Source organism: Chenopodium album, chromosome 7 (assembly GCF_948465745.1).
Source record: "Chenopodium album chromosome 7, dcCheAlbu1.1, whole genome shotgun sequence".
Classification (NCBI taxonomy): domain Eukaryota; kingdom Viridiplantae; phylum Streptophyta; class Magnoliopsida; order Caryophyllales; family Amaranthaceae; genus Chenopodium; species Chenopodium album.
In genome coordinates this window covers 67,849,564-67,859,563 of record NC_137840.1, presented here as the reverse complement: position 1 = coordinate 67,859,563, position 10,000 = coordinate 67,849,564, and the positions used below count along the sequence as shown (strand labels likewise).

At 31.5% G+C, this 10,000-nt stretch overlaps 1 protein-coding gene across 1 annotated transcript; it reads right to left on the bottom strand.

Annotated features, from left to right (window-relative positions):
- Positions 1-7,852, bottom strand: LOC145638175 (uncharacterized). Its single transcript, XM_081689136.1, has 6 exons — positions 7,258-7,852; positions 6,876-6,999; positions 6,425-6,536; positions 3,785-3,812; positions 2,943-3,324; positions 1-517 (listed from the first exon to the last, which is right to left on the bottom strand). Exons 1-6 carry the CDS (start codon positions 7,450-7,452, stop codon positions 441-443), a joined length of 918 nt encoding a protein of 305 aa, XP_081545262.1. The 5' UTR covers positions 7,453-7,852; the 3' UTR covers positions 1-440.
- Positions 7,853-10,000: the final 2,148 nt, after the last annotated feature.

Sequence of the window (10,000 nt, the reverse complement as noted above, 5' to 3'; positions counted from 1 at the left end):
TGATGTATTAACATAAATTTATTATTCAAAAGGGTCCTTTTTCTCATACATTAGTAAATTGTTAAGCTTTTGCGCTTAGTATTCAACAACATAGTCAATTGACAAGATATGAGAAAAAGAGGTAAAAAAAAAAAAGAAAAGAATAATTCACAAAGAATTATTTTCAAGGAAAAAAAAAAAAGAATAAGTGAGTTTTGCATGAAGTAAAATATAGTAATAGTAATAATAGTAGTAATAATAATAATAATATTGGTCAGTCCATAGCTTGTGCCATTGCCATGCTCTTTGTTGGTTGAAAATCCATTTGTTGACCCGAATGTAACAGCTTAGGACCCGGAAAAATTATACTTATAAATTTGTTTGTTATGGTGGGTAAAAAAAAAATCAGGAGCATGAATTCTTTTGTTAAAAGATTATACAATTGTGAACATGGATCCTTCTCAATTGCTTGGACCCTCAGAATGGATCACTGCAGTATCCGTCTCTACAGAGCTGTTTTGTTGAGCTTGTGATTCCTCTGTTGATTAAAAGAGTTGCATTTAATAGGCAAATTTAAACATCTAAAAACCATGCAAAATTATATTTATTTATAGTAGCAATACAATCACAACAAGTATGACAAATCAATATGTTTTGTGTTTATAACAGTAAACAAAAGTTGCGTGATACAAAACATCCGATTACATGTTTATAACATAATCATACAAATTAAAATACATGTGTTATATACTACCTCCGATTACTTTTATATGCAACTTTGGAATATTTTATATCTCATAAATAGTACTGTAAAGTTGCATATAAAAGTAATTGGAGGTAGTATATTGATACATAAATAAGAGGCGCTTTCTCAATATTTTGAGGTAAGGGGAAAGAATTTAAACTAGAGACAATTGGTTTGGAAATGAAAGGAGCTTTCAAGTTAGCTATCATATCAATGCTTAGCTTGAATTAGCATGTAATGTTACAAAGACACAAGTTACCCTTATTTCAATATTTACTAGCCATCATTTGGACCCCAAATGGTGCTACCTCCACTTTAAAGATAATAGCCCACATGTTTCTTTTTTGAGCATTGAAAAAACCCACTTTTCAATCATCATATATCATCTTAAGATCCTTATCAAGTTTTGTTACAAATGGCTCCTCCAATATTTTATTTGATATTACTCTATATTGTAAAAGATATAGTTTTTTTATATTAGACAAATGGATTATTTATTCAATCATACAACTATTACCTCGAGTAAATCTTTCCATGAAATTAAATTATTGATACTTTGCAAACTTAAAGCAAAATTTCAAATATCTAAAATCTAGAATCCTTAACTATATTCTCACTTTAAAACCATAATATAATTACTACGTTACTTAGTATAATTGTCTTCGGCTAGTTTTAACCTTATTGATTTGAAGGTATAGGATCAAATTCCGTCTATTTTATGAGGAAGCCCCAAATAAAGTGGGTCAAGGATGGGGCAAAGAAGAAGTAAAAGCAAAATATGAAAGACTTTAAAAGAGTAACCTGGAAATCTGACAGAAGAAATAGACATTACCCTAGGTGAATCTAGTTTTTTCACCCACGGTTTGCAGAGAAATATGCAAACCAGTAAGGCAGCATCAATCTATCTATCTTAGATGAAGTGGGCCATTTGGCCCACTGGGCCTATTTATGTACACTAACGTACATTTACTGCTTTTTGCAGACAAGCATTACAAAAGAGAGAAAATTAAGGCCTTAAAAAGTTGTCATTGTTACTAGTGAAATTGGAACCACACATGTACAGTATTATTTTCTATTTCATTTGTCGTCAAAAAATGACTTAGAAAAATCACTTTTGATTCATGTAGCCGACCCCATTTATAAGATTAAAGTTTTGATTGATTGATTTGTTGCCAAAAAATATTTTTTCCATTTTATAAACAAAACATTTAAAATTTTCATGTTTATTAATCCATATAAATTGGATTAAATTTAATAAGATTTCACGGGACTGCTTTCAATTCGAAAATTCTACCAAACGTAAATAATGTCTATTAAACAATGTAAAATTAAAATTGATTATCTACAAAAATCGAGGAAGCAATAATAAAAAGAAAAGATTATTGGGTGATTTTTTTATAAAAAAAAAAAGGAAAAACAGCTATTGTTGGTATCAATTCATGGCATCCAATATCCCAAAAGTGGGATCTTTCTCTGTCACTATCAATTGGGTTCTTAGGGTCCCCCCTCTAAAGTTAGTCATACCTTGTTGGAGATGGGAAGGACTAATGGAAGATAGAGAAACTTTTGTTCTTTGTTCAACTACATTCACCTCCTTCTCTACAATATACTGTAGTACTAAATATTGTAGATACGAACGTACATGATCATATTGACCCATCGATATTTCTAAACTAGAGCAAATCACGGAAATTAATCCAGCCACTCTAAAAATTGATTTTGACACGACTTTAATTTAACACTGGGGTTATCTATGTCCGCTGATATAAGTTTTTACGTTTTTACCGGCTTCCTAACCCTTCCTTAATCCTTATATAGTGTAACATGCACAAAAATGATTACAGTCAAAGGTTAATAAGACCTTGCACATTATAAAGAGGTCCACATGCAAAGGTATAACATATGAGATGATGGTTATTGGCCTGGTTAGTGGTTGCTATGGCCACTTGACAATAATTATCTCTCAAACTCAATCTCGATCACTTTCCAGATAGAATTACTTACAAAAGAATTCATTATTTAATAGTTATGTCACGTATAATATAACATACACATACACATACACAATGCATAAAGATTAAAGTAGAAATTTAATGTCACGTTAAACAGATATTTTCTAGCTAGTATGCTATTCTTCATAGTAGTTGAATCATTTCAAATTATATATTCTCATACTTCGTATAAAAAAAGAGTATCGAGAATAAAAAAAAAAAAATACCTGTAGAGGACGCAGGGACTTGTAGGGTTGTGTCATTCGACGAAGGAAGTTGTGAGCCGGAAGAGGGAAGAGTCGTCGTAGAAGGAGCAGAAGTAAAAGCAGGAGCAGCATAAGGACTAAAGGCAGCAGGAGCAGCAGCAGCGCCTTCGAGCTGCGGCGTAGGGTAGTAAAGATAAGAGGGAGTGGCCATACGATGCGCCGCCGGAGTGGTGGAAGAGAAGGCAGCAGTTCTAGGAGTGGGAGTAGTAGGCAAAGAATAACCACCATAATAAAAGGGAGGGCCTAAGGATGAATTAGAAGGGGACCCACCAGCAGCAGCACCATAGAATTGTGCATAGTACTGCTGTGATTGTTGCTGCACTTGTTGTGGGTTGTATACACCCTGCATGTTTTCAATCACCTCATATCAACCACTGTTTTTGTCTCTTCAATTATTTTTTCTAATCACATATATAGGTAATTTTTCAAGTACTTATTAAATTAACTAGACTAGCTTAATATTCGATATGATGAACAATCATTTTTTTTTTTCTCATTTCTGTTACGACGTAAAAGTTGATAGATAGATACAGTTCTACAAACAATTTTAACAATCAAATAAAAGCATAATTAAACTATATATTGATTATGTTCTAAGATGAGATTATGTAGGTATATTGATTAAGATGAGCTTTATTCTTTCCACACATTAATTTTCTAATCTGAACTTATTGACCCGTGTAATCGTGTATACATGTATTTTTATTCATTGGTCCTAAAGCGACAATTACAAAAAGTTTACTTCCTTTGTTCTTAATTATAAAGTGGTGAATAAAGGAGGACAAAATTAAAGAAAGGCTTACTTGGTAACTATAGGCTGTATAAGGGTACCTGCATGAACAAAAGAGCATTTAGTTTGACATTATTATGTAGGTGAATGCACACATTAACTACCCAAAAATAATTACTTTCATTAATTTCTTCTCTTTCAGAAGAAACTACCCAAAACTAGTAATCTTACCCTCCTGAGTAATTACTTGTATATGTTAAAATTATAAAATACAAATATATTTTAGTGGTCCCCACTAGCATTTACTCAATTAGACACCAGAAAAAAGGTTTGACTAACCCATCATTAAGTTTTGACACACTGTATTTCAAGTGCACATATTATGGAATTTATTGTAGTATTACTGTATGAAATACATTGGTTATCATCATATTTTTCTGGAGAATAAGTATCAACTTCACATGATTATATGTCTTAGGACACTGTGTCATCTAATAAGTCAAACATTATTCTTATAGCTATTTCAATATGTAAACCAAACTCGCCTAATGTGACACGTGACACTTTTAACTCGCAGAATTAGAAAATCGATATAGACATGCAGCCATCTAAACCAACACAAAATATATAATCAGCTATCAGCATTTTGACGACCTAAAATAACCAGTCACTCGTTGTCACACAATAAGCGATATGACCACATTATATCATGGATCGCTATATGGTAAATTTTGAAGTGGATAGGAAGTACTAAGAGCAAATCAAATAAGTATTATACAATAAGATCAAAAAATGAGGTGAGAATAAGAGAGTTCCTGTAGTAGATAAAAATAGGACCACTATACTAATATATGCATTGAGAAGTCACTATAATTGATGCTTCAAATGCAGAAGTAATGTACACCCTTGGATGGGGTAGACAACAAGTGTAGGTCGGCCATACTTGGTTGCACGCACTAGATTAAAAAATGTGGTAAATAGTCATATTATTATTTAGGACATTATATAGGAGAATATATACATGACCATTTTTACTCATATAAAATCGTAGAGTACCAGTAAAAATCTTCATTTTTGGCTCAAGAAATGAAACATTGTACTTTTTTGTTCCGGATGCATCAATCATAGTACATTTCACATCTACCCTTGAAATAAATTTTACATAGGTTTTTTTAAAAGGTGAATCCTTGATCATATCATGCACAATAACCCCAGGTTACTTTGTTTTTTTTATGTCACTTCAATGTATGTACGTTTGTACATATGTACTACTAGGTTAACAGTGTGTGTGGATAATGACCGGGTGATGGATTATTAATAGGGTAATAGGAGTTAGATAAATAGGTTGTGAATAAATGAAGGCGGTCGTGTTGTTACTTGTTAGTATATGATAAATCGAAGAGTGAATAGGAAATAAAAGGCTAGTAATAATTTTCTTATTGTTTTCTGTTCCTATAATCTATTACTTGATTAATTTGACCTTATTACTAGCTTGCTCTATCAAATAGGTTCGCTCATTTCAAATTAGATCTATACCATACATTTGGATGACCTTAAAATTTGAAAAGCCTCACTTATAAAGCTAGAAATGATAACATAGAATAATCTAAAATTCAAAAGACTTGTCAGAGATGTTAAAGCTTAATTAATTAATATATGACATACTTAAAAGTTGAACAATCTCTAAAATATATTTGAAATACTACTGGCTAAAAAAAGTCTTTGCAACTGCTGAGTTGACTTTTTTTAAAAATTTTGGCCTAATTTTGAGCTGACCTTCTCAAATAGGGAAGACTTTCCCTTATTTTACTCCAATAAAAATGCCTCATGAAATTGAAAAAGACCAACATATACAGATCTTCCATTAATTAGCCGTTTCTTCTAGTATTAATACTTATGAAGGTAGAAACTAAGGTACGTGATGCCATGCTGGCAACACAATAATAAAATCAAATCAAATAATGTATGAAGAAGAGGATGGCATGTAGTATAAAGTTTTACAGGGTGTCATTATACATACCAGCTGTACTCTTCACCATATTCAACCTTACTCTCCTCCAACTCCTAAGATTATTTCACACACTGACACATACGCGACATACACCCGTATACTTATTTTGTGACATGACACGCTTAAGTGGCGCATTCTGTAGTCCCGATAAATTTATTATTCTCTATATCGATAATTTTATGTCCCTTGATTGATCCCATGTATCATAACCATATCTTTCCCTAGCTTTTATGTTGTATTCATCATTAATATAAATAATAAGGTACATTATATGTGATCATGTATCATTATTGATCATATGCCAATGCCAACTATATATCAAACATAAGAGAAATTAAGTTGGCATCAAATGCATCATTTATGTATGCTGCTACTATCTTCCTATCTTCCTATATTTGTTAACTGTTGTATGGACCATTTTCTTTTATTGCAAAACCCCCTATTTGCTTCTTGTACACATTTATCTCATTTTCTTTTTAATGTAAAATTTTTCAAGCCTATGATTTTTGGTTGATGATTTTAACTTTCTTATTAACAATATAGGGGCAAGCTAACTAAGGTTACTAATAAGATCATAATAAAAACCTATGGAGGGGGATCGATCCCTCAATCGATAAGTGGGGAGAACGAAAAATGAAGGGGAGAATAGAAGATTATTTGATGGAGTAGTAAGTACCACTAGTAAATGTAAAGTGTCCTCACCCATAAGGATAAAAATATGGTGTTGGCAATGTCTGTTGTGGCGTTGGCATTCCACTATACGACGACGACGATGCCTGTCCTTGTACTGCTACTCCTCCTTGATTACTTCTACCTACATACAATACATACATTCATCATATCAATATTGTCCAACATTAAGCAACCAAATATGTATACATACATAATGTTGTATGCTTCAAATTTCCTAAGGTTGATTTTTTCATGTAGATATTAATAAGTGTAAACCAATTGATTAAGACATGCTCATAATGTATACAAAAAGATACCGCATATGCTTGTTGTACAAAAACATGAGATAACGGCTCAATTGTTGTAGGAGCCATGGAGTAAATACCCGCTATATATAAAATTACATTTATATCCTTTTTACAAAAGTTGTAATTAGAAAAGTTGTTGATGATGGTGGTTAAGAAAGAAATTAAATTAAAACCTCTTGGTGGTGAAGGCCTAGGGCGACCAAATGAAGCAATGTTGCAATTAGCTCGTCGTCCGTCAATCATTGGATTAGCATCTAAGCACGCCCTTGCAGCGGCTGCTGGCTCTCGGAATGTTACCTGTATGTTTTAAATTTTTCATAATGCGATGAAAAATAATTAATCATTTTGGGACTAAGGCTTTGTTGTCATAGTAAAAAAAAAAAAAAAAAAATTAATCAGTTGATCATTAATCATCAAACTAACCAATTTTAACATTGTGATCAACGTTATTTTTACAAAAAAAAACAAGAAATTATAAAATCGGTAAAAATTAAAAGTTTCATATTTAAAAAAAAAAAAAAAAAAAAAAAAAAAAAAAAAAAAAAAAAAACTTACAAAACCATAGCCTTTGGACTTGCCAGTGTTCTTATCAGTGATGATGACGGCTTCAAGGATCTCGCCGAATTGCTCGAAATAAGCGCGCATTTTTTCGGTAGGAGTCTCCCATGCTAAGCCTCCGACGAAGACTTTGGTGTACGTGGTGTCGCCGAAGGGTGATCGGTATTGATGATGCCCATGGTAATGAGCCATAGTAACTGCAGCTTATAATATATGGTTGATCAAACTATATATTATAACCAAAGAAAAAAAAAATTAATAACAGTAATAACGACTCCTCCTCCTTTAAATTTGCATATGATGGAATTGAATTTATAAGTTGCTCATAAACTTAAATGAAAACGACAGGAATTGAATCCTTTGATTGTCGTCATCATCATGATCTTTATAGGTTTTGAAGGCGGTATCGAGTTTTGGACTTGAGCCTAGACCCCTTGTTCTAATAAGCTCAAACTCTATGACTCAAAGATCATAGAGAGAGAAAGAGGGAGATGGGGTGTAGAGAGAGAAAGAGGGAAAGGGGAGAAGGGTGGTTAGGTTAAGAGGGAAAAGAAGAGAGGAGAGAGAAAGAAAGAAAGAAAATTAGGGACAGTTGCAAACTCTAATTTGCTGTCAAGTAAGAGAGAAAAAGAGGAAAGGGTTTGAAGAAGGGATTTTGTATATCCAGAAAGAAAAATGACAGCTGCTTGACTATGTAATTGACTAGGTCTTTTTTGTCAATTCATCATTACTTATTATTATTATTATTATTATTATTATTATTATTATTATTATTATTATTATTCATTCTACTTTATTACAAATGGCACTAGTAGTAGTAGTAGTCCTACCCCTCCTCAATCAATTTTTCTTATTCCTCTCTTATCAATCTCTATTTGCCAGCCTATATCACTGTAAAGCTATGTGTTTTCTGTGCCACCAACTCAACTTCCCTCTCTAGCCGAGGTTAATTCGATTAGCCGAGCTCAATTGACTCGACCTAAATTGATCTTTCTTGTACCTAAAAGTGGATGTTGGGAAGTGATTTGAATCAAGGTTGGAATTGACTTGTTTCGTACCGAGTTAATTAGGACTACTTAGAGTAATATATTGTGTCTATAATAAGCTTATTAGCAATAGACATCAAATTTACTACCTTTTTAGAACCCAAACTGAATTACTTCGTCGTACTAACTCAATTGACTTGCGTACAAAAATAGATGTTTAGTGACCAATTATCATGATTAATTACTAACAAATTATATCTCCAAAATATAACTTGTGATGTTGAGATCAATAATGGACTTAATGATGAATCATATTTCAACAACCAAGCAATTTCATATATGTGTCTAATTAAACAATGTTTATGTAAGTTCTACTCGTACGGTCGTACCTCGAGCATATAATTATAAGAATTACTAAAGTGAAATCTAGCATTCGTATAGCAATGTCTTGTGTGCAAGATATAAAATTGGTGAATGAATTTTGAGTGGAATTAATTCACTGATCAGTGACTACATATATGTGTGAGAAGTTTAATCATGGTAAAGATTTAATAGCATAACTTCTCTTATTATTGGATAAATCATCAAGCAGTTATATAAGAGATCCGAGCAACTTTCAGTTATTACTATTAGGAAACCATGTAACACCTTAATTAAATATCCTATAGATGTAACTAATCCTATACCTATAATTTTCCTAATATCAATATGGAAATTATGTATTTCACGAATATATTTTTTTCAATACATTTCCATCTGTAATCGTAATGACAATAAGCGAACGTTATAATTTCTTATCGATGCTAAAGTCGAGATGCACAAATCCAATAATGTGTACAATCTAAGATGTAAACTATCCTCGATATCATGAAAAAAAGTAGGTTTCAAAATCTCACAATAATCTCTTTAATTAAAAAATCACCATCTAACGCAACAATCCTAGTCCCCTTATCGAAGGCTAGGATTGTAACATTTGGAATATTAATAATCTATCCTAAACTATATATATTATGAAAGCTCAAACTCTTTTATCTTCATCCAACTAGTAAAACATAAGAGGATAAATATATAACTCAATTAGAATCACAACGGGCCTTTAAAATTGCTTGATCCGAACTCTTCTTGACGAGAACTACTCAAACACATGGAAATTCAATAGGTGTTTTGTCTAATACATTGAAAAGTCTCTGTTATGAACTAATTCACTTTCAAATTTAGGAAATATTTCAATACTCCCAATCTTTTAATTTTAAGCACTTGCCAAATTAAAGTGTGCCTTAAAATTGAATAAAGTTATGCAAAATTTTCATTCTATGCACGAGTTATTATGTCAACAAGTTTAACTGCAATACATTTGTCTTAAACAAAGAATAATCTGAAATACCATATTTTTCAAAGATGTCTGACACACTTACAAACTAATTTGTTTTAAATCATACGATAATTTTTTTTCATTTTAAAACAAACAAACATATAGTTTTATTTCAAATCTTCAAATAAGATAAACCCATTATTTGGTGTTAATTTCTGATTTCTTTTAATTTTTGCTTATTAAAATGTGAAACTAATTCTGTTAAGCTAGAATCAGAGGAAAAATGAGAGAGAAGATGTAAAGTTAATTTGGGAAATTTTATTATGAGAAAATCTAAAAGAAATTACAGAAGAAAAGGTATATATAGTTAGTTACAAATTCTAACTAACTTTACAAATAGGACAGAAAATATAAATATCTAATGTTGAGTTGTACAATATAA

Excerpts from the sequence above, each read along its gene's own strand:
- LOC145638175 (XM_081689136.1), bottom strand. The coding sequence starts at position 7,452 with ATGGCTCATTACCATGGGCATCATCAATACCGATCACCCTTCGGCGAC. Across the intron at positions 7,000-7,257 it reads AGTCCAAAGGCTATGGTTTT|GTAACATTCCGAGAGCCAGC; the intron begins GTAAGTTTTTTT and ends TAAAACATACAG. Across the intron at positions 3,813-6,424 it reads CCATATTTTTATCCTTATGG|GTACCCTTATACAGCCTATA; the intron begins GTGAGGACACTT and ends TTGTTCATGCAG.